Source organism: Amblyomma mixtum, chromosome 6 (assembly GCF_055824585.1).
Source record: "Amblyomma mixtum isolate Tamu chromosome 6, ASM5582458v1, whole genome shotgun sequence".
Classification (NCBI taxonomy): Eukaryota; Metazoa; Arthropoda; class Arachnida; order Ixodida; family Ixodidae; genus Amblyomma; species Amblyomma mixtum.
Window position 1 is genome coordinate 107835378 of NC_143017.1, and position 23551 is coordinate 107858928.

Below are 23551 nucleotides of genomic sequence, written 5' to 3' on the forward strand. Positions count from 1 at the left end.
GAATCTCTACGGACACTTTTTTCTGTGCCTAATCTTGTCTTCGAGCTCTCCATATTAATTCATTTGCGTTCTACGTGACTTAACGCTGCTGTCAATTTTTGTTTACTTGAGTGCTCAATGGCTGAAATTCTTGGTGGCTTGTGTTAAGATTCGCTCGCTTCTGATCAAAGCAAACTAAGTGCCGTTTCTGGCGAGTTTCCTGAAGCGAGAGAAAAAGAGAAGCGCGTTCGGCAGTGCAAATTAAAAAAATAACATTGAATCACTGCGCTTTGGCGCATGATCGCTTCAAGTTTGCTTGCGTTGGCATAATTTCGCCGGATCTGCACATGTGGCACATAGTATAGGAAACGTCTCACGGACATATTGAATCACACCGCGCGAGAACAGAGCCTCAGAACCCCTTCAGAATGCGTCGCAATGATTGGGAGGCAGAGTTGTCAAAGTCATGCATTGTTTAACATCTTAACCGCTTGACCCACCCGCACGGTAAACAGCCAGGGCCGAATCAGTTTGTAATCAAAGGATGATGCATAAAGCTGCCGGTACAACATGACGCTGTGTTCACATGACACAAACGTGTTCACGTAGCGTAATTTTTAGGCGTCAGGGCAACGTCGAGGGCTGTGAATCATGTCGTAGTGAGGTACACAGGATTATATCCGACCACTTGGAGTTTTCTCAAGCTCCGAAGCATTCTTACCAGAGCGCTTTTGAATTTCAACTCCAGTCGAGATGTGGTCATCGTGGCAAAGATCGAATCTGGGACTTTAGTGCTCAGTATGGGTCTATTGCCACAGCCAGTAAGACATTGCACCAGGCTACAGATTGATACACCCCTGAAAATGCTGACAGCATGTATCATGCTGCTCTTGCCTGATTCACTGACCGGAGTGCAGTGCTCTATGCGGCTTATTTGTTTTATGAAGGCAACAATATCTTTGTATTGTGCCGGCGTGTGCCGGAATTTGGCCATAATATTCCTCTGTTCCTCTTCGACATTCCTTCCATGTACCTTAAGATAACGTAATTTTATACTTGACGACCTTTCGAAAAGTTCTGCGCTGATGGTGTCGCTTTGTCCAAATACTTAAGGGCTTCGAAGACAATCGGCGCTAGCAAAGATTGTTATCCTCGATCGCTTGCTACGGCAGCATGTCATTCGTCCTTTTTCCCTTTTCTTTGATTTTGATGAGCCGGCTCGAAGAACACAATGGACTAGACAAAAAAAGTACGACACGGACAGAAGCGCTTTCCTCCGTGTCGTCGTCCTCTTCTTGTCTGGTCCGTTGTGTACTTTGCGCTGGCTCATGAAAATCATGAAAGACCAACTAACTAGCCCAAAGCAAGTGTTACTCTTTACTTGTTATAATGCATTAAGGTATATTCTATTATGAGACATTACAATATCTAGTGGTCTTAATCCATTATACACCATTAGAAGACATTCCCTTTTTTTTACATACGAGTGACTTCAAGGATTATATATATCGGGTGTTTAAACTAAGATGTTCGGCAATTTTTTTTAAATAGGCTTTATGACTTACAACAGCTCTTCGAAAGCGCATGTGTATTGATACGATGTTGGCAAAATTTGTTGAGCCACAGCGTCGAGGGTATCTGTGTTTTCGAAATTTCAAAAACTGATATGGACATTACTTACGGTCGTCTAGGCGCCTGTTAAAAGTGCAGAGACCAAAAATAATAGTTAGAAAGTCAACTATCGAATAATAGTTCTCCAGTTGGCGAACAAAACCAGGAGGTAACGAACACAGTCATAAAATTCTATGCTCTCACAAGGCTTCATTTTATAGTTCAAGCTGAGAAAAAATCAAGGATAGGGAAGAGGGAAAAAAATGCGCCACCTCATGTGAAGGCACGTTACGTGAGGAATATGCTGTTGCATTTTCTCAATGAACATTTGTCATTCATTGTATTACCTTGTGCTTTTGTCATCGACTGTTTTCACTATTTTTCCTCATGTTAGCTCTCAGGCTATTCTGCTGCCTTGAAATGGTCTACGTTTGCTGTGCGTTTATCCTAACCTATACTTTCACCTTTTTGCTCTTATTGACTGGCATTGATAATACGTGCCTAGTCCTGAAATAAAATCTGTGTCACACTGCCACATTCCCTGCATACCTTGTTCTTTCAGCTTGAAAGCGAGGGAACCGCACGCAGTTTTTCCTCGACAATCATTGCAACATTCTTATCGTTTTATTTTTTGATACGAAAAAGGGTGACAATCAGATCCAAGGAAAAATTAAGTCCGGCATTGAACACATTATTCCTGCGCTCTAATTATCTGGGTTTGGGCCAGGGGCCTTATTAGTTAACGGGACCTCAAATTGAAGCTAAGCGTCCTACTGCTAGAGCATTCGAAAACCTCTTCCTTTGCACAATTTGCTGAGCGTCGCTCCATGGCACAATCAGCGCGATGAATGTTTCACAGCTCATGCTATGCAAACGCATCATAATGTCGTGTCATGTTATTCGACGTGAATAAAACAAGGAAAACGCAAGCGAAGGGGTCGTACGGTAACAGCTGCAAAGCGCGAGGCACCGCGCTGCGCGTACCGGGGGAAGCGATCTAAGCGTCGACAGCAGCGCCGCCGCTGCTGGCATGATCACTTGCAGCACTCCATGAAGTTCTTTCCTTCCTCCATGCAGCACTCGGAGGCTGACGAAACTCTCACCTCCCAGACTCGCTTTAGACATGCCAGCTCGCGTCTATATGCACTAGATGCAGCAAACAAGTATTACGTATTGCATGTACTGTTGCACGATCTGCGATGCGTGGCCGCGAAGCAGAACTGCGCTGCTGCGCCATCTGCCTTCACGAAGTGTACTGCCGGGACTCATGGCACGCCTGTCGCGGCACTACTGTGAGCATGACCGTGAGCCTCGACACCACTCTTGGTGACGGCAGATGGCGCAGCAACGCAGTTTATTAGTTTCGCTAAAGTAACGCCATCTCCTCTCTCCTCCCCTGCGCTCCCGCTCGTTCTCTCTCTTTCGACCGTGGCTTCCTCTACGCACTGCGGATCTAGCAGACACGCTCCGGTGTATGCGCTGGCGCAAGCTGGCTCATGGCATTGCGCGAGTTCCTAAGGTCGTACTTTTGTCGCAATTTGTTCACTTAATATTATGTCTTGCTGCCGAAACATCATGAGAATATCTAAATGTCGTTGCGCTTCGATGTTACCATCGATACTTGTCAGACACTGTCCCATGCCGCTCGCGACCTCGGCGCTGGTTCATCCACCACCTTCGCATCCATGCTTCAGTCGCCCGTCGGTTACCGGCCAAAGTGTGCAGCGCGCCTTCAACATTATGACTAGGCCGGGAAAGCGAATGATCCGCCATGTCTATATGTAGTTATTGGACCGGTGTAGTTGACTTGTGAGCTGCCGATAAAGACGTGGAAGCGGCCCGTCGATGAAAAGGCCACAACGTATTGCTCCGTTAGCTAGCCTTCGCTCTTTCGTTTGCCGCATGTCAGAGTACCTTACAGAATGGCACGCGTTTTTTTTTTATGTGTGTGAGTGTGAGCGGGGGGGGGGGGGGGGGGGGGGTGGACTTGAAGAGCGAGGCGGCAGTCGTTTTACAGGTATGAGCAAGACAGCTACTGCGGATCATAACGGCGCTTGTATGTGTTTCCCTTGGTAGCAAGAGCTGGCGCGCTTGGTATTTTTACAGTACTTTGACAAAACGAAAGGTGAGTACAAACAATGAGCTAGCATGCGGCTGATAGAGCCGCGAAGGAATCAGTTACGACTAAAATCGAGGTTCTTGCCATGTGAAAACGTTACTAGTGGTTAGTTGAAGGGACGGTTCGTTTTCGAATAGTGGATAAGTGAATGAACACGCGCATATCCCATCCCATGCCTCCTGTACTGATATAAAGCTAAGGAGTAAGCGGTAACGCTACTGATCCCCACTAATATCAGATTTGGAGGAAATATTTAGTTTAACGCGACAGTGTTAAGGCCTCGTTGTTGAGAAACCCGCGGTTGCCATCGTCGGCGTCGATGCTGTGAGAGAAAAATCACGAGAAGGCAGGTGGTGCCCAGAGAGCAACCTAGGAGGCAAGTGAGCCACCCAGGTCACGTGACCTTGCGGCTGCATCACAACTTGCCCACCGGACACTGACCAAACTGCCCACCGTGGCAGGTAGCAGTTAAACTAATGATTGGTCGTTCGGGAGGAGTAACCTGATCTGCACAAGGCCCACCGCTGGGAGCACGTGCCATCGCAGGACAGTGGCGTATCGCTTAACCGCTGCACCACTGCACCACTGCGCCAGGAGGGGTGTGAGGACTCCCACGGATCTGTGAATGTAAAGTAGAAGATGACGGTCTGCACATATGGGAATTAATTACTCTATCGCGTCATATCCTTAAGGCGGAGCTTAAGTGTCCTTTCTAATTTTGGTTCAAGCATGACTGTGAGCGTTTGGCGGCAGAAGGGGCACAAGATATATGTTCTTTTGGTATGTGCTCCATTTACCGTATGCTGTGTCTACATTTGTATACAGTCGTGAGCAATACGAGCAAGAACAACGTTTGACCACGCATTTATTGATTACTCTATAACTATGTGTTAGAAGCCAATTTTTTTCTGCTTTATAACTACTTTCCTTCTTGTCGTATAATGTCCAAAAGTCACTCTCAAGTTTAACTGAGAAATAACCAGAAAATTCTTAGTGTACGTCAGAGATCAAAAGCTTCAATAGGCAGTATAGGTTTGCCGCGTGTTTTGACCACTTTTGTTCGAGCATCTTTTTACTCCTGTGTTCATTCCACAAAATTTTAACATTTGAAGACAGATTAATTTCGAAGAAAGTCATCAATGAAGGAAACATTTGAATAAGTAAAGAAAAAGTGAGCACTACATAGGCCCCCAAAACAAGTAAAACGGCTGCAATAATTTCTTAATTTGTTCTTTTTTGATGCTTCATTTTTTTAACTATCTCACTTTGCTGCTGAATACTATGAAAATCGCACTGTTGATCTGAAACAAGCAGCTGCTAAAGGTTGTTTTACGCGCTACATAGCTATGTGGTGCCCTGGTGCAGAAAAAAATGTCCCCGGAAGATATGTCACAGAAAAAAAAAAGTCCCCAAGTGAAAAACTACCCGAAGAATGAATTCTTTGGGAACCTACTCGAAAAAAAAGTTTGTCCTCTTCATTGGACTATCCCTTGACTTTGAGACAAGATGTAAGCATGAAGTATTTTGAAGTACCAGAGCATTCCATCAAGAGTAGCCGAGTGGAAGCTACACATTGCAGAAGGAATAAGTGGGAGGCGCTTGACAGCAGAAAGTTATTGTTTTTTTTAGCTCTGTTTACCGCTCTGTTTGCCGACGGAACATATCGAGTCCCAAAGCGGTCTAGTATTCGCCGGTTCCCTTGGAAAACAGATGGGCACCTTGCGGCACAGGAGTTCGAACCCCCCATCACCCGCAGGCGAGGCGGACGATCAAATCACGGTGTTACGGAATATTTGGTGGCACCCACAAAGGGACAATCTTTCCTACTTCGAAAATGGGGACGTTTTCCCGGTATTTTTTTTTTTCACAGGAATTTTTTTCAGGGGACATTCTTTCCGGAAATCGTGCTCTGCCAACCCAGCATCCCACCAGTGAGTGACATCTGCTTTTCGGGGATGAAAACTATGCTCTATAGACAGCTATGAGCTGCCCATTTCTTTAGAAAGGTCTGAGCGGATCGTTCACTTGATGACGGTAAGCGTCCTTTTATGCAGCGTGGTAAGAAGTAGCTTTCTCTGTTCTAGTTTTTTCTCAGTGCTTCTAAGGCCTGCTCAACAGCGGTCAAGGAAGGTAAGGAGGTTGTCGGCTGTAAAAACAGAGCTGCATCAAACCGGTGTGAGCGGCTGGAACAATCTTAGGTATCTGATAAGGAACGGAGGGTTCCTATTCTCATCACCAAGAGTTGTTCTTATCTAAGCTTATCACGCTGCGAGGAGGCGTTAGTTGAATGCCAACATCCCGTTTCCTCCTGTTGGTTGTTTAAGCGCACAGATAACGGACTACCTTGCATCCTGCCAAGTCCTCTGTTCATGTGGCACTGTCGCTGAAAGAGCAGAACTGCATTTTCGCAGCCAGCGGAGGCTTAGTATTGAGGTTGAGTCCAGTTTCCTACTGACGAACTACAGAGGTGAGCACGCTTGGGTAAAGCGTTGGAGCGGCACGCTATGGGAAAATAACGCAAAGATTTATCGCGGCTGCTTTGGTGCGGGCACTGCACTGGTGTTTGTATCATTTGTCTAGCTCGGCGGCAACACCTGAGAGCGCGGATAACGGGTGGAAACATCTACCTGCATTGAAATTTCGCATCAGATGCAAGTGCACGTTAAAGAACCCCACGCGGTCAAAATTATCCGGAACCCTTCACTTCGGTGTCCCTTATAGCCTGAGTAGCTTTGGGACGTTAAACCCTCTAAACTTAATAAATTTCGCATCCCTTGCCCCATCGGCAACAGTTCGAGCGCTCCAAAAAAGCCTACTCACGTCTGTACTCTGAACGAAGCAACATGGCTGGTCCAACCCGCTGGGGAATCGTGGGCGCTGGCCGCATCAGTCACGACTTCGTCGTTTGCCTGCGCAGCATGTCGCTGGACAAGCATAAGGTACGTATGTTCCTGCGCCCGTCTCATCTCTTTGTTAGGCGAAATGTAGCTCAGTATAAGGCAATTGATGACGGTCTTCTAAAGTGAATAAGTAACTGACGGCGAACGCACTTACGGAAAGCTGGTGTCCGGACCGCTACAGCCAAAGACGCAACTGGCGACGGATTGGCTTTTGACTATCAGTGCAGCTAATGCTCCTGTCGCTCATGTACAGCAGTCAAAGGAAACAAAGCATGTGTCGAAAGCATCAGCATAAAAAAACTCTTCCATTGAACGAAATTACACAGGGCTTTCGGTATACAAATTATTTATTGAGCTGTTTTAAAGAATACGGGAAGGTCCAAAAAGTTTCATAACGTATCTATCGGAGCTATTGTGTCTCTTCTCTTGTTCCATGAACTTGAACAGAATTTCCGACAATTGTGCGGGATGAACGTGAGCCTTCGCTTCAAACTAGGAATAAAAGCTCACGTTAGCTGCCACTGCGTTTATTGCTAATATGTAATGTCTCCACAACGTTCGTATATGCGTTAATAACGATAAATATTTATGCTTATTCTTTACCATATGGGAATACGCAGCTTTTACACAACGAAATGCACCCATTTCAGATCGGTGCTTTTGCCATCGCCACTGAGTTAGAGCAGTTTATATCAATATTTTTCCCCACGCTCTCAACTGTGCAGTGAAATAATAGATTTATATATGCCGGACATCCCAATAAGATATAAGGAACTCTGCAGTAATGGGGCTTGGGTTGCTTTGATGGTTTGATGCTCGGTCTCTTTGATTTCCTTCTCGCACATACAGGAAAAAGCAAGCCCGCGTTGTTTAAAACATGCTGCAGTCTGAAATTTCAGTAATAACAACACCTAAGTCTGAAAATTAGGCATCTTTTTGCATTTGCTTCGACCAGAATGCGGCCGCCAAAGTTTTAAAAAAAAATTCGCCATCTCCTGCTCTCCATCATGACACCATGGCCATTGAGCCACCGCAGTGGGCAACTGTTTCTCAAGGCAACTAATAGCCTTGTGTAATATTTTGATACTCATGCTCGATCTCTCATTAGGTCGTAGCTGTCGCGGGGAAGAACTACGAGAAAACGAAACGGTTCAGCGACCTGCACGCCATCGGCAAAGCGTACTCCACTTACGAAGAGTTGGCGTCCGACCCAAATGTAGGTAAGGACTTACCGCGCTATTGGTATTGCGTATTCGCTTTATCTGGACAGCCGCGAATTCCTGATGCATTCGCAAGTAGAACTGCATTAAGTGCTGTTATGTCGAGAGCAAGCGAAGCATAATCAGTAAAAACTTCGCCATTGTAAACATTAAACTGTATAGGTTAATGTCGACAAACGCGACGTTTTCACCAAGTATAACCCGGATTTTATCGCGTGTACTATCGATCTATCCGTAAAGAATAATGAACGGATAAGGCTACAGACAGCTTGCGCCTCCGCATCTCTTGGCGATTTTAATCTCTAAACATTCTTTTTGCAGCTTCATTATTTTGTTATATTTCACTCCTGTAATACGACGCACCAAAACCAAAAAAAAAGTGAGCGAAGGATACCTATGTCAACTGTTTCCCTTCACTTCCATAACTAACAGTATTTTTTTAATGAAGAAGGACTGCAAGTTGAGTGTGTTGGCATAGTTTCATACCTGAAAAGGAGCGACAAAGAGGCAAGCAAGAAGTCTAAACAGCGGAATGGGATCGCTAAACGTGCGCTTACTGCAAAGCAGATCAGTATGTCAAAGCAGTGCACGAAGTCAGGCTTTGTGTGGTCATGTGGGTCGTCTTGCTATACCGGACTTGCGCCGTTTCAAAACAGAAATAATCAGCCTCGGGCATTTCAATAAAAATACGTGTTTTTGCCGTCGCTGGTAACCTCGTGGGCTGCCGTGTATTGATAAGGTAGCACCGCGCCTCTGATGGAAATATTTCATGAAATTCCAACATCCCAGAGCGTTTTAGCGGCGGAAGCCATTATGTGATACCTCTCCAAACGGATAGCTGAGTTTGGCGGCGTTTGTGCAGAGCCTGGAAAAACAAAGCATACATGTTTGCTGCTTATGACTGAACAGAGGCACAGGGGGCTGGTGAGTTTGCGTGATGAAAAAATTAAGTTTTTAGTGGAATAGAATAGAATAATCAGACCAGCCGACTTGGATCGAATTGTCTAACTGCAATGGACAGTACGTGCTGCGAACTCCCAAACTTTCAGTCTTTCAAGGATAAATTTGGTCACAGCTCTGAGAATGAATTTACTATTGTGAACACAAATGTTAGAAGCCTCCGAAAACACTGGGAAGAATTTAAGCTAACTGCCACATCAGGAATCGGATTTGTTGACGTTTTCGTCCTGACAGAAATTAATGCTACAGATGCCTGCATGCACACGTTTTCAGTACCAGGCTATCAGTGCCGTTTCGTAACGCGGCCTCGTCGACGAGGGGGCGGAATCGCTATCTTTGTAAGAGACACGTTTGACATTGCACCCATCGACGTGAACTTTGTTCATGCCGAATGCTTGGCGCTAACGATAACTTGTGGCTCTCGATGTCTGAGCTTCGTAGCTTTTTATCGGCCACCTTGCAACAGTGTTACCCGTTTTCTGTTGGAACTCGAGGAATTGCTGCGGTCATGGCATTCCGTGGAAGAATTATGCTTAGTAGGAGACCTGAATATAAATACCTTGTGTCCTGCAGTGGGCTCCGTATCCGACTATTTGTCCCTCCTGTCATCGTATGGTGTTGAAAATATGATAACAGCTCCCACCCGTGAAGAAATAGCTGGTGGCCATTTAACAACGTCGTGTCTAGACCACATCGCCTTACGAGCCCCCAACTACTCATTTGCTTCTTGTGTTATTTTGCAACGTTTTGCGGACCACTATCTTGCCGTTTGCCGTTCATCACCATCTTTTCCTCTGCCAAATGCTCAGCGAACCACCACACCCAATAACTTAATTTACCTTACTGTAATCAACCAGAAGGTCTTGGATAACCTAATTAGCAGTTTTAATTGGATGGCCCTAACTAATTCTAATTCCCCGCAAGTAGTCTATACCATCTTCTGTAACCAAATAAAGAAGTTCGAAGATAGTGCTAAGCGTGTCGTAATTAAGAAACGTAGAAAGGACTATACTGGTTGACTGCGGACATAATGCATGCCATTTCATACCGAGACATGCTTTGGAAACGATGTAAACATGTCCCAAAAAATAAAACCCTACGTCTAGAGTACAATGCTGCAAGAAATAGGGTAGTAGCCTTAATAAGGTCCAAGAAGCGCCAATTCTTTTTTCAAAAGTTTCGCCAGTCGTCGAGGAATGCCGCAAAAACATGGTCCCTAATAAACCACCTTCGTGGTAAAAACGCTGCAAACCTTTCCCCGGTTTCCTTTTTTCCAGGCGATTCGGTCGAGGTCGCAAATAGATTCAACCATTTGTTTGCACTTCCTTGCGAAAACGCATCCTCGTGCCAGGCCGTCCATTCCACGCTTGAAAATTCACTCCCAGCAACCGCTTTTCTTCCTAGAATTTCAGAAAATGACCTTTATGAAATAATTTTCAGCTTTGAGCGCAATAAGCCTCCTGGTATTGACGGTTTATCAGCTAGTCTACTACAGAGGAACTTTGCAGCGATATCCAATATTTTGCTCTTCATGTTAAACGGCTTTCTTGATACCGCGTGCATCCCGAAAGAGCTTAAAACTGCGATAGTTAGGCCGCTTTTCAAAGGGGGACAAAAAGATGACGTGAAGAACTATCGACCCATTTCGATGTTGCCCATACTTTCCCATGTTACCGAAAAATTTCTTTTGAAAACCATGTCATCATTTGTTGAAAAATATTCGATTCTGTCGACTCGACAGTTCGGTTTCGTTACTGGTCGTGGTACGGTAGCCCTTCTGGAGGAATTCTCGGATGAACTGTATTCGGCTTTTGATCAAAATTTGTTTTCCGTTGCTTTGTTTCTAGACATATCTAAGGCCTTCGATACAGTTCATCACGGAATTCTTCTACAGAAACTCTATTCTAGTGGTTTCAGGGGTCCATTTTACGATGTCCTTAAGAACTATCTCACCGAGCGATCGCAAATGGTTGTTTTAGACGAGATTAAAAAACAAGTGGTAAACTTCCTGTGAAGGCTGGTGTACCTCAGGGCTCTATACTATCACCTTTACTCTTCAACATATTTATTAATGATTTTACGCACGTAATCTCAAAATGTCTAGTATTTCAGTACGCCGATGACACTGTTTTGCTCTCAAAACATTTTTCCTACGACATGGCCATCCTTAATCTGCAGAATAATGTCCACAAAGCCATGACCTGGTTCAGTGATAACTGTTTTAAGGTTAACGCCTCAAAAACCCAACTTGTTTGCTTCAGATCCCCTCTAAAATTAACAGTAATAAACGCACCAGTTTTTCTACATAGCCACAACTGTCATCCCTGTCGATGCACGCCGGTCGCCTACACGAACTCGGTGAAATACCTGGGAGTATTCTTCGATAGTGATATGTCATGGCACAATCACCTATCGCATATCTGCAATAAGCTTAGGAGCGCTGCTTGGTTATTTTTCCACATTAAATCTATCGTTCCGTTTCAAATAAAAAAAACTATTGCGCATGCTCTAGTCTACAGCACTCTCAGATATGGGATCACTGTTCTTGCTTTTTGCTCCACTCGATGGAAAAACCGTGTTGATTCTTTGTTAAAGGCCATATTAAGAAATATAGCCTACAATACTCCAGCAATCGCTAATCCTAACATCTTTTCTGCACTTCGTCTTCCATGCTTCTGGAATCTGTTCGTCCAAACTGTGGTTTTACGGCATATCTGGTTAGTGAATTTAAAATAAGTTACACTGCCCCCCGAAGCCTTCGTAACAGTGTTCGCTTTGTTGTTCCGCGATCTTCAACAAGATTCGGCGAAGCTAGGCGTTGTGCTTATGTGCCGAAAATTTTGAATGATTTGCCAGATGATGTATTTTCGGTATCATCAAAAAATGCATTAAAAAGCATGCTTGGTTCTTTGTAAAGTGTATGTTCTCATTTCTGTAATCTGTACGCGTTGTCTGTTTTGATGTTGTTTTTTTTTGTATATGTGTGTGCGGTTCACCACATGTTGACATTAATCGTCCCAACTGTTAACCATCATTCACACTTCTTTTTTGTATGCTGATTTGAATTATTGCACCCTCGTCCGCTGACTTAGCCGGGCCTAGTCCCTCAAGCCACTGCTGGCTTTGACAGGCCCGCTCCTTGATCTATGTATCATTATGTGCAATAAAACATTTATTATTATTATTATTATTATTATTATTATTATTATTATTATTATTATTATTATTATTATTATTATTATTATTATTATTATTATTATTATTATTATTATTATTATTATTATTATTATTATTATTATTATTATTATTATTATTATTATTATTATTATTATTATTATTATTATTATTATTATTATTATTATTATTATTATTATTATTGAGAAGTTATTGAGAAGTTATGACCTATTGAGAAGTTATTTAGAAGATCGCTCACAAGTCGTAGCCCTTGATTACACCACAGCCGTTAGCAGCCGTCAGATGTTGGGGGCTGGGGTTCCTCAAGGATCTATCTTATCACCATTGCTTTTCAATTTATTCATCAATGACTTCGCCTCAGCAGTGACAAATGCCTTGGTCTTTCAGTACGCCGATGATACGGTTTAACTTACGAAGCATATTTCCTACAAAAGTGCTGTTGCTTTACTGCAAGAAAATATCTGTATCGCAATGAACTGGTTTTCCATGAATGGTCTTTTGGTAAACCAACAAAAAACAAAACTGGTTTGTTTTAGAAACCCATTGAAGACAACAGTACTGAGTGAATCGGTTTTTTTGCACTCCCACAATGATAAAGACTGCCATTGTACTCCTGCTGAAAAGGCTGATTGCATAAAATATCTGGGGATTTACTTTGATAGCGACCTCTCATGGCATAGTCACATGGCTTACGTTTGTGGCAGATTGCGTAGAACGGCATGGCTACTGTTCACAGTTAAATCTTTCCTACCTTTATCGGTAAAAAAGACAATCATGCATGCACTTGCATACAGTGTTATTAGATATGGCATCACACTTTTTGCACACTCTTCGCAAAGGTGGCATGATCGGGTAGACGCTCTTCTAAAATATATGTTGAAAAGTACCGCCTGTGAACATTCCTTTCCCCCTCATGTGAACTTGTTTAATTGTCTTGGTCTTCCGTCCTTTGAAACTTTATATAAGCACACTGTTATTCTTCGGCACTTTTGGAATCCTGCTTTCAAGACGAGAGCAGTTTCTGCTAGAGCACTGCGGAATTGTCAACGCTACACGGCCGCCAGATACGCAACCAGATATGGCAAAGCAGGACAATCTTCAATACGCTTCCTGATCAGGTGTTGACGGCTACATCCAAAGCCACCGTAAAGCAATTGCTTAAATCTGTGAAGTTTTAATTCTTAATTGATGCTAATTCCAATGTGATTTTTTTTTCATCTCTTTTATACAATGTATCTTCCTTAGTATTTGTATTTCAGTGTTTGTGAACTAACCCTGATATTTTATTGCCTTTAATTTTCGCTCGCCGATTTTGCCGGGCCTAGTCCTGCAAGCCTCCCTTGGCTTTGACAGGCCCGAGTTTGTACGTATCACCATGTGTTGTGGCAATAAAATTATTATTATTATTATTATTATTATTATTATTATTATTATTATTATTATTATTATTATTATTATTATTATTATTATTATTATTATTATTATTATTAGCAGCAGCAGCTGGTGATGCTTTTACCGGATGTGGCGTCACTTCCCTTCAGCCAATAGATGGATTTTACAACCGAGAACGCATTTTCGGCCGTAAGAAGTTTCTAATACGTTTCACGGGTACGGGATGTGCGTGTCGGTTGCAAGCGCCGAGTTTTGCTGTTTTATTTTACTCGAAGAGCAAGAACACGCTTTTATTTTGTTTTCTTCAATGGAATTGTACTCTTCTTGCAAAGCTGGTTCGTTATTAACCTGATAGCGATGAGCCCTTGTCGCCGTCGGCTTCGTTGACCATGACCGAAAAATGCACGAAAAATCCTGACAGAGGAAACCTACGTGGCCAACCTGGGTCACAGGAACCTGCGGCGTCATTGCAACATGCCCACCGAATTCCGATTAAACTGCGCACCATTGCAGATGGCAGTTAAATGATCACTGGTCGCCCGAGGTTGCTCGGGAAAACGGCCTGCGCCGCACAAGCCCCATCGATGACAGCGCCTGCCAACGCAGAGCAGTGGCACATCACTTAACGACTGCACCACTGCGCCATGAGTGGTATGAGGAATCCCAGGGATCTATGAATGTAAAGTAGAGGACGACGAATTTTGCTTATACGAATTCTGCTTATACGGGCATTAACCTATTAACTATTAACCTATTACGGATTCCAAACAATTAGATATCAAATGACCACCTTTTTGAATGAAAACAGAAATTTTCATGACCTCCTCCATCAATGCAGAACTAAAAAAATATACGAGAAAAGTGATTGCACTGTTGACTGCATGACTAACCGGTAGATCCTGTGACATATTTTAAATTGATAACAGTTAACATGATTATATATATATTTTCCCTTTTATAATTCCCTGTAACCCAACAGCACGCATCTTAACAACTTTGAAGATACCTTAACATTGTTGTACAGTTTTTTTTAACATGCCAGCAAGTGTCATGGCGACCGGTACATTTATTGTATTTGTTTATTTTGTGTGTGTATGTGCCGAATGCAGTTTGCTTACCCCAGGGAGGAAGGCCCTCGTCAGGCACCACGCCTTTTGGCCTCCTTCCTGAAGTGTATGAGACACACTTCGAATAAATACTTTTAAAACTTTTCAAACTCTACCGCGTCGTACCCTTAAGACGGAGATTAAGTGTACCCTCCAGTTCTGACGCGATAGCTTCACTCTTCTAGGTAAAGCCGGGAATCGCCGCGTGTGCAACATTACCTTCGGGAGAGCTGCCCACCGGATAGTAAGCAAACTGTCTACCATGACAGGTGACATCTAAATTAATGATTGATCGTTAGGGAAGAGCAACCTGGGTTGCACAAGGCCCACCGCTGGGAGCACCTGCCATCGCAGGGCAGTGGCGCATCGCTTAACCGCTCCACCACTGTGCCAGGAGTGGTATGAGCACTCCCAGAAGACTATGAATGTAGAGTGACCAGTTGTCCATATATGGGAATTAACCCGTTACGCTATCGCGTCATACTCTTAAGGTGGCGCTTAAGTGTCCACGCTTTTTATTTAGATGTGGCATACGTGGGCGTCCTGCACCCCGACCACTACTCCACCGCGCGCATGCTGCTGGAAGGCGGAAAGCACGTGTTCTGCGAAAAGCCACTCACCAGCTGCCGCAGGGACACCGAGTCCCTGTGCGAGATAGCGAGGGAGAAGGGGCTCTTCCTCATGGAGGTGAGTAGCGGGCAGTGTAATCTGAAGAACAGGTTATGTGCATTTAACGCGAATATCAGTGTAAACCTAAACAGCTTGAGTGCGCAGCGAGGGCTGCAGTTGCCGAAGGCTAGTATACCATGGGCATGTAATACAATAATTTATGCACCGCCACTCGCGACACAACTGAAAGATGCATACCTGTACTTTCTTGCCTCGAAAAACGTCGTTCTCATTACTGTTTTCGAAATTACGATGACGTGGCCGACATTCTACCAGGATATATTTCTGCAGAACATTTATTTTTTCTTCTTCAGAGTAAGCGTTCGCCGTGACATGTGAAGTAAATGGTGTAACCTCTTGCTTTTTTTTTTAATTTAGAATAGGCGTTCTCATCAGGACATGTGAAGTAAATGGTGTAATATTCACACGTCTAGCCTCGAAGGGCACAATGCCAGGGCAAATAATCAGCGGTTACTCGGTCACAGGCGCTGTGGACCCGGTTCGTGCCGGCGTACCGGCGGATGCTAGAAGAGCTGGAGCAGGGTGTCATCGGCGATCCCCGCTACGTGCACGTCACCGTGGGTTATCCGATGCACGGCCTGGAGAGGGTCTTCCGCAAGGACCTGGGAGGCTCCGTAGTGCTCACCATGGGCACCTACTGCGCCCACCTGGCCCTGCAAGTGCTCGGCCCGGAGCCTCCCGTCAGGATCACGGCGAGCGGAGACTTCACAAACGAAGGTGAAGTGGACGTACCGCAATATCTGAAATGCTAACGTCATGCGACTACTTTTCATATCGAGTTTACTGCCTGCAGCTAATTACAGGGCAGTTGGTGTGACATCTGATGCTTGAAAATGTTTCGCAACGTTAAACACAGAGAACGTATACGCAGGAAAAACCAGACGCAAACTAAAACGATCGAGAGTGAATATGGATGAATGCTTTGACTACGACTCACACTTGGCGATGAAAGAAGTCAGCGACTGAGGAAGAGAAAGAACTCATCAGAATTTATCCAACCGTTAGTGATAACAGTTTCAGGTTTTCACTCAAGTCTCTGTGTCTCATTGTTCCTGTGTCCACGTCTTCTTTTAGCGTTGCGCAGTATCTCCCACCTTCAAGTCTTGACTCCCTTCTCTTGACCTTGAGCTCCCAATTTGAGTTCTCCGATATTTCTACAATTTCTTCCGCAGTGATATTCCCCCAGCTATATCAGTTGTCCATTTTTTTGTGTTCGCAGGTGTGGACACCGTCGTTGCCGGCACCATGGAGTTCACCGGCGGTCGCTTGGCCACGTTCGCGATGTCTTCCGTATTCCACATGCCGTCCAAAGCGGAAATCGTCGGAACAAAAGGCATCATTACGGTGAGGAATCAAAAAGTCTTATGAGCCTTAGCGGTAAGTGTAAATTAGAGGCACGACACGCCAGGCATGACCTGCATTCCGGGACCATGCGGCAGAAGGTCAGGGGCCTCCTGGGAAGCTACAGTTCGAAGCTGAGCCAATGGGGCGGTTGGCATGTCGATTTTGGGCGAGGGGAAGCTGTCTAACCGTAGCAGCCGTTACGGGACAGCTATCTCACGAGAGAGAAATAGTGGGGGGGGGGGGGGGGGGGGGGGGGCTAAACGGGATGGTTTTCGCGGTGTTCCGCGCTCACAGCCTCTGACCCGCGTTCCGATCCGGCCCCTAACTATACCCGAGGCAACATGGATCCGTTGCTCGCAAACGCGCTTACATGCGCGCTCGTTCAAGGTGACAGCCGAGTGCTGTGGTATCCAGACTATGCGGTAATAGCAGGTGGAGGCGGCCAGAGCGCGACGCGTTACAGCTGTCACGGCGCGCTTTGAAGCGCCTGCAATCATCCCGTGTGCCCGCGAGAAACTGCTGCACAAGCGCACGTTACTTAAACAAAGGAAGTTTTTTCAAAAGAAATGAATACCTGGCAGGTGAACGGCCTTTCGATATTTGTTCTATTTCCATTCGACAGGCCTAAAACACCCGTTCCAGCTTATCTCAAGAGCACCGCAGTGAATTCTCTTACTGAGTGTCATTGCCTTCTTGTTTCATGGTTTCGAAGCTGGACCCACCTAGTCCGTCTCCGCCTGGGTTGGAGACGCCTACCGGAAGGGTAGACCTTCCGTTTCCGCCAGTATCCATGCCTCTGAACTACGAATTCAGCTCGGGACTGCGCTACGAAGCTGAAGAAGTCAGGAGCTGCTTGGTCCGAGGTAAAAGGACAATGCAACTTTTTCAATCGACATTAAAACTACAGGGTACCAAATTTCCATAATCAGGTTCCACCCAAACTGCTCGTCACTTGCTCCCACAATAATCCAGAACACGCTAAAAGGCCTGCAGAAGAGGGAGCTTAACAACAAGTGTAGCGGTTGTGTTGCTGCTTCTCCGTTGTCGGCGTTTCGGCAAAAGTGCTTGTTTTGCTCAAGATCATAAGTCACAGCAGTTCTCGTTGGAAAAGTTTGTGTAAGTTCAGCGAGTAAGTTTGAGTAGGTTCAAGTTCCTCAAGCGGCATCAATATCAGGTTCCTTTTCTTCGAGCGACGGAAGGTACAACATATAGTAGTAGTGACAACAGTTAGTCGGAAAGCATGACTTGCAAACTTGGGGCAACGTGACTTTTTCAATAGGCCCTGCACGTACAAGGAGCCAAGTTTCGTTAATTCCTAATAGGGTCTCACCCAAATGTCTGGCCACTTGCTCGCACAGAATACCAGAAGACGCACGCTGAAAAGTGGAGGCGAGCGGAATGGGTAGCTGAAGGAGTGTGGCGGTCTTTTCGCGTCTATCCGTTGGCGACGCTTTGGCACAAGCGCAGTTTTTTTTTTCCCACGACTACAGCAGTTTTCCTTCAAAAGGTTTATGTGGGTTCATTGAGAAAAGAGGGCCCAAGATTGCTTCAAGTCCCTCAGGCCGCATCACTACCGGGTTCCTTTCCTTCGATGGACAGAATGTATATAGTTGTGGAGACAGTAAGCTGTCAAGAAAAAACTTGCAGATTTACGTCAAACTCGAACTGTTTATTGGGTGATGTTGCGCTTGCAAATAAACAACTGAGCGACAGGAAAAGCAGCAAGTGCGCTCGCCGGCCGACGAAGAACAGAATCACCGGCACTCTCGTCTGCTCTCATATTAAAGAGCACGTAGAACTTTCAAGATAAGACGCGGAAGGACGATAACGAACATCACGAACATCGTAGAAGTAGTAGCGTATGGCTAGTCTCCCCAAAGAGGTCTAATGCCTTCTCGTCGTCGCAAGCGTAAGGCCGCGTACCGGCACCAGTATCGAGCTGGATGAAACAAGCGTTATACCGCTACGTGGCAATATAAAATGCGTCGGTATGACTGTTATGGCCTCGACGAAGACAAGCCCACTAGTCGAAACGTCGGCACAGGCCTGAGGCCCAAGCACATCACAGCTATTGCCTAGAACACAGGAGATTTGAAGATAATGCCTTTATTTTTCGCCGCTGGACAACCCGCCAGTTGTGATGGTTGTACGAGTATTATGCAGGTATTACAAAGTACTAGACATTGTAGAGTTCCAACTGTAATACAGAACAGTAATGTAGAGCTGTGTATCTCACCACAATTTTAGGGCCTTGTCTTTCACTCCTTCAGCTGATGCAGGCACTGACAACACTTAAATAATGTTGAAAATTTGGCGCACTGCTGGAATTCATTATTAGCTGCCCAAATTATTGGCGATAATACCTCTTTGCTTATTTTATCTCCGTTGCATTTTACGCAGTACCACATTTTCTATACGGAATTCCACTTGTATTTGTGTTGTCACATTTTTTGTTCATTGTACGCTTGTATTGCGTCGGTGCTGTTTCATGACGTTGATATAGCGTGACATCTTCGAAAAACGTAGCGCGAAACACAAGACACAGGTAAGGTGAAGACAGGACACGAGCGCTCGTGTCCTGTCTTCACCTTACCTGTGTCTTGTGTTTCGCGCTACGTTTTTCGAAGATGCAATTGCTCCGACTAGCCCAGTTTAGCTTACTTGTGATATAGCGTGAGTTTCGCGTTCTATTTTAAGTGTACTGCCACCTGTGTGCATTTCTACAAAGAGTCGTGGTCCGGGACTTCTTGCCTATTTATTTTCAGCGATGTTTGCTTACCCTTTACAGCAATAACTGTTCCCTGAATCACCTCGTTCGAGGGTGCGCTCTCTCAGACCAGCATGGATAAGGCACACCTTAATGGCTTGCACAGTAGCCAGCTGACTTCTTTTCTGAAAATACAAGCTGACCGTTCTAAGTGAATTGCCAACCACTTCACTTCGCTTGCAGTGAAAGCTGCAGCGTTTCGACGTACTTACACTGTTCTTATTGTCCTCCAATTTTTTGTCATCGCAGGTCTGAAAGAAAGCCCGCTGATGCCTCACAAGGATTCGGTGCTCATTGCCTCTATGCTGGATGAAATCCTCCTTCAGCTTCGTAGGCGGCTCTGACTCAGCGGTTGGCTGTGTACTGTGCAGCAAGCCACATATCAGTTGCGTTAGTTGTATGCTGGACAGCTGATCTGCAGTTCCGTGTGGTGCACTGTGTCGAAGTTGCAGGATGACTGGGAGTACCGCGTCTTCTTTCCGCCATTTTCGCAGCTGTAGTAGGAAGCTGCCCTAAGGAAACAAAGCAGGCAGTCCCCATATATCTCGGGTACCCTGCGCTAATGATATTTCCAATGTTACTTTCTCAACGATCGGCAGAGGTCTACTACGAAAGGCGGAAAAAACTAGGGTGGTAGCAGCTGTAACCAGGAAGAATAAATGCCACTGATCGGTACAAAGCAGCCTGCTCAAGCAGAGATTGTGGCTTTGGAGATGACTGTCCTAGCTGTGTCTATCCAGAGCATTGATACCTCCAACGACGCGTACACACACGGCTCACGCACTCATGGAATGATCTACCAAATGCGACGTCATGTACTACTTAAGGGTGGCACGGGGCTTTCGATTACAGCGCCAGTTGGTGACTCATGTCGTGCTTATGTTGTATCCAAATATTCGCAGCTTAGGCTATACGTGCAGCTCATGTAAGCGCAATTATTGCGTAATTTTGAGTTCGACCAACAAGCAAGTGCCATCCAAACACTGGAGTGTTTCTGTGTTTTCATGCACTTAATGTAGGAAGAAGTGCTAAGAAAGCACGTACCTTTCTCCGCAGTCCTACAAAATGAGCACACCGCGAAAAAAACAGTGTTGCCATTTGGTGAACAGCATCCATACACAACAGCTCAAACCACAGAACTTCTAGCCCCATGGTTCCAACATAGGACTGCTTGTTGATTAGGGCTCGCATGGCAGGGTGCTACCAAGCCATGCCTACCGCAACAATGGACGCTGTATGAACCGAATATCTACGAACACTTTATTCTGGGCTTAATCGTGTTTTCGAGCTCCACATGTTAACTCGTTTGTGCTCTCTGTCAATTTTTTGTTGCGAAAGCAACACTACGCTAGTCGCCGAGCCATTTCGCGGAGCCGAGGAAAGGCCGTACTGCGCATTCGCGAGGAGCAGTGACGTCACACGGCGCACAGCTGGCGCGCCGCCACCGTCGCTGCGCGGGTGAAGAGGTGCCGCCGCCGCGCTAGCCAGTTGCGCAGGCGCAGTAGCGGCGCATAGTTAGCGTGCCAGGGCCGCCGCCGCTGCCAAGCGCTCTCCATCGCCTCCCTCTCTATCCTCGTTGCTTTCGCAATCCTCCAGGTTTAACCAGAGCTAAACCACTGCCAATTTTTTTTTTCACTTCTGTGTTTCAGTGGCTGAAATTCTTGGTATATCTTGTGTTAAGATTCGGTCGCTTCTCATCAATGCGAACTAAGTGCCGTTACTGACTAGTTACTGCCGAAAAAGTAGCTGGTAGCTGTTAGGGTTGCTTTGAGCGCTATTAAGCTATGAGGTGCCACAACCCAGCATCCCGTTAGTGGTTGGCATTTGCTTGCCGGGGATGAAGACTATGCTCTAGACATCGACGAGCGGCCCATGTGTTTAGAAAGGTCTGAGCGGATCATTCGCTTGATGGCAGCTAGCGTCGCTTCATGTAGCGTGGTAAGCAGCAATTTTCGCTGTTCTATAGTTCTTGCTCAGTGCTTCGAGGTCTCCTCCATAGCAGTCAAGTAAGGTGAGGACGTTCCTGGCTTTGAAGACATACCTGCACCAAACCGATGTGAGCGGGTAAAACATTAAGTTTCAGATAAGGAACGGAAGGTTCCCTTCCTCGTCCCCAAGAATTGCTTTTATCTAAGCTTTATCTAAGAATTGCTTTTATCTAAGAGACATAATAATGCTGTGAGGCGGCGGAAGTTTAATGCCAACGTTGCGAATCTTCCTGTCTACATTTACGCTTCGCGCGGAATAAAATTTATTATGTCTCACATGCACAGAAATTATAAAATTGCACTCATAATCACTCTAGATAACTCTATATAATAACTCTAGCTTATTGCCAACCTTGCGAATCCCTCTACGTGGTCCTTAAGGGCGCAGATAACAGACTACTTTGCATCCTGCCAAGTGCTCTCTCTTGATGCTGTACTGCCACAGAAAGAGCAGAGCTGGATTATCGCAGCCAGCAGCGACCTATTATTTAGGTACAGCTCCCTTTCCTACTGACGAAGCAGAGAGGGGAGCAACCTTGTATAGAGCGCTGGACAGCTGCTGTGTAGGAAAATATCGTGAATATTTACTGCGGCTCTTTGTTGCGGGCACTGCGCTTGTGATTTTATCATTCGTAAAGCTGGGCGGCAACGCTTGAGCGCGAGGACTACGCGTGAAAACATCTACCTGCTTTTAAATTTCGCATCCCTACAGTTCAAGCGCTCTAGAAAAGCTTGCTCACGTCTGCACTCTGAACTAAGCAACATGGCTGGCCCAACCCGCTGGGGAATCGTGGGCGCTGGCCGCATCAGCCATGACTTCGTAGTTTGCCTGCGCAGCATGTCGCCGGACAAACATAAGGTACGTACTACGTCGCTTTACCCTTTCAAGCTCAGTATAAGGCAATTCCTGACGGTCTTTTGAATTGAATAAGTAACTTATGGCGAACGCACTTACGGCAAGCTGTTGTCCGGACAGCTACAGCCAAAAATGGAATTGGCGACGGATTGGCTTTTGACTGTCAGTGCAGCTAATGCTCCCCTCGCTCATGTACAGCAGAGTCAAAAGAACCAAAACATGTGTCGAAAGCATCAGCATAAAAAAATCTTCCATTGAACGGAATTACCCACGGCTTCCGGTATACAAATTATTTCGTGAGCTGTTTTCAAGAAGACGAGAAGGTCCAAACAGTTTTATAAGGCATCTATCAGGGCTATTGTGTCTCTTCTCTTGTCCCATGAACTTGAACAGAATTTTTTATAATTGTTTACGATGAACATGAGCCGTCGTTTCAAACTAGGAATAAAAGCTCACGTTAACTTCCGCTGCGTTTATTGCTAATATTTATTGTGTCCAGAACATCCTAAAATGCATTAATTGCGGAATTAACTGTGCTTATTCTTGATCATTTGGTTATAAGCAGCCTTAGCAGAACGAAAGGCAACCATTTTATGTCTGTACTTTTATCATCGCTACCGAGCTAGAGCAGTTTGTATCGTTACTTTTCTCCAAGCTCTCAACTGTGTAATCAAATAATGAGCTTTTATAAGCCGGAGCTCTCCGTAAGGTATAAGGAACTCTGGAGTAGTGGCTCTTGGGTTGCTTTGATGGTTAGAAGCTTTAATGGTCTGTTGCATTTATTTCCTGCTCACACGTCTAGGAAAAAGCAAGCCCGAGCTGTGGTCTAAAATTTCCAGTAATCAGAACTCATAAGTGTGAATATTCAGGCTTTTTTTGCATTTAACTTTGACCAGAATACGGCCGCCGAACTTACAAACCAAATACACGATCTCATGCTCTCCATGAAAAATCTGTAGCCACTGAGCCCCCGCAGTGAGTAGTTGCTTCTCAGCAACCAGTAGCCGTGTGCAATAGGTTGTTACTCTTGCTTGATTTGTCAACAGGTCGTAGCTGTTGCGGGGAAGAACTACGAGAACACGAAACGGTTCAGAGACCTCCACGCCAACGGCAAAGCGTACTCCACTTACGAAGAGTTGGCGTCCGACCCAGACGTAGGTAATGATCGCCCACACTCTTTGAGTGCCTAATCGCTTTATGAGGTAAGAGACAACGCGTGAGCTACACTGCCGTATAATGAGGGCACTGGAATACACCTGAATTACGAGCAGCCGCGAACTCCTGGTGCATTCAATAGTATCCGCACAAAGAGCGGTTGTATCGAGAGCAAGTAAAGCATAAGCGGGGAAGACATTGCGTTTGTAAATGTTAAACTGAACTGCGTATGTTAGTATTGACAAACGGGATGCTTTTACCGGTATAAC

The 23551-nt window shown here is 45.3% G+C and overlaps 2 protein-coding genes across 3 annotated transcripts; both read left to right on the forward strand.

Annotated features, from left to right (window-relative positions):
• Positions 1–5862: 5862 nt before the first annotated feature.
• On the forward strand, positions 5863–19995 carry LOC149339979 (trans-1,2-dihydrobenzene-1,2-diol dehydrogenase-like). Of its 2 annotated transcripts, XM_089548718.1 has the most exons (8): positions 5863–6176; positions 6502–6648; positions 7718–7829; positions 15006–15169; positions 15637–15889; positions 16392–16516; positions 17229–17379; positions 19533–19995. In XM_089548718.1, the coding sequence occupies exons 2-8, from the start codon at positions 6553–6555 to the stop codon at positions 19625–19627; spliced, it is 996 nt and encodes a 331-aa protein (XP_089404844.1). In that variant the 5' UTR covers positions 5863–6176; positions 6502–6552; the 3' UTR covers positions 19628–19995. The 2 variants fall into 2 exon arrangements, with proteins under 2 accessions (XP_089404844.1, XP_089404843.1); XM_089548717.1 differs by having other exon boundaries at positions 5864–6648.
• A 129-nt stretch (positions 19996–20124) lies between these two features.
• Positions 20125–23317, forward strand: LOC149339980 (trans-1,2-dihydrobenzene-1,2-diol dehydrogenase-like). Its single transcript, XM_089551034.1, has 2 exons — positions 20125–22130; positions 23174–23317. The coding sequence occupies exons 1-2, from the start codon at positions 22035–22037 to the stop codon at positions 23315–23317; spliced, it is 240 nt and encodes a 79-aa protein (XP_089407160.1). The 5' UTR covers positions 20125–22034.
• Positions 23318–23551: the final 234 nt, after the last annotated feature.

Coding starts and splice junctions, on each gene's coding strand:
- LOC149339979 (XM_089548718.1), top strand. CDS start 6,553: ATGGCTGGTCCAACCCGCTGGGGAATCGTGGGCGCTGGCCGCATCAGT. Junction 7,830..15,005: donor GGCGTCCGACCCAAATGTAG/GTAAGGACTTAC, acceptor CTTTTTATTTAG/ATGTGGCATACGTGGGCGTC. Junction 15,170..15,636: donor AGGGGCTCTTCCTCATGGAG/GTGAGTAGCGGG, acceptor ACTCGGTCACAG/GCGCTGTGGACCCGGTTCGT.
- LOC149339980 (XM_089551034.1), top strand. CDS start 22,035: ATGGCTGGCCCAACCCGCTGGGGAATCGTGGGCGCTGGCCGCATCAGC. Junction 22,131..23,173: donor TGTCGCCGGACAAACATAAG/GTACGTACTACG, acceptor ATTTGTCAACAG/GTCGTAGCTGTTGCGGGGAA.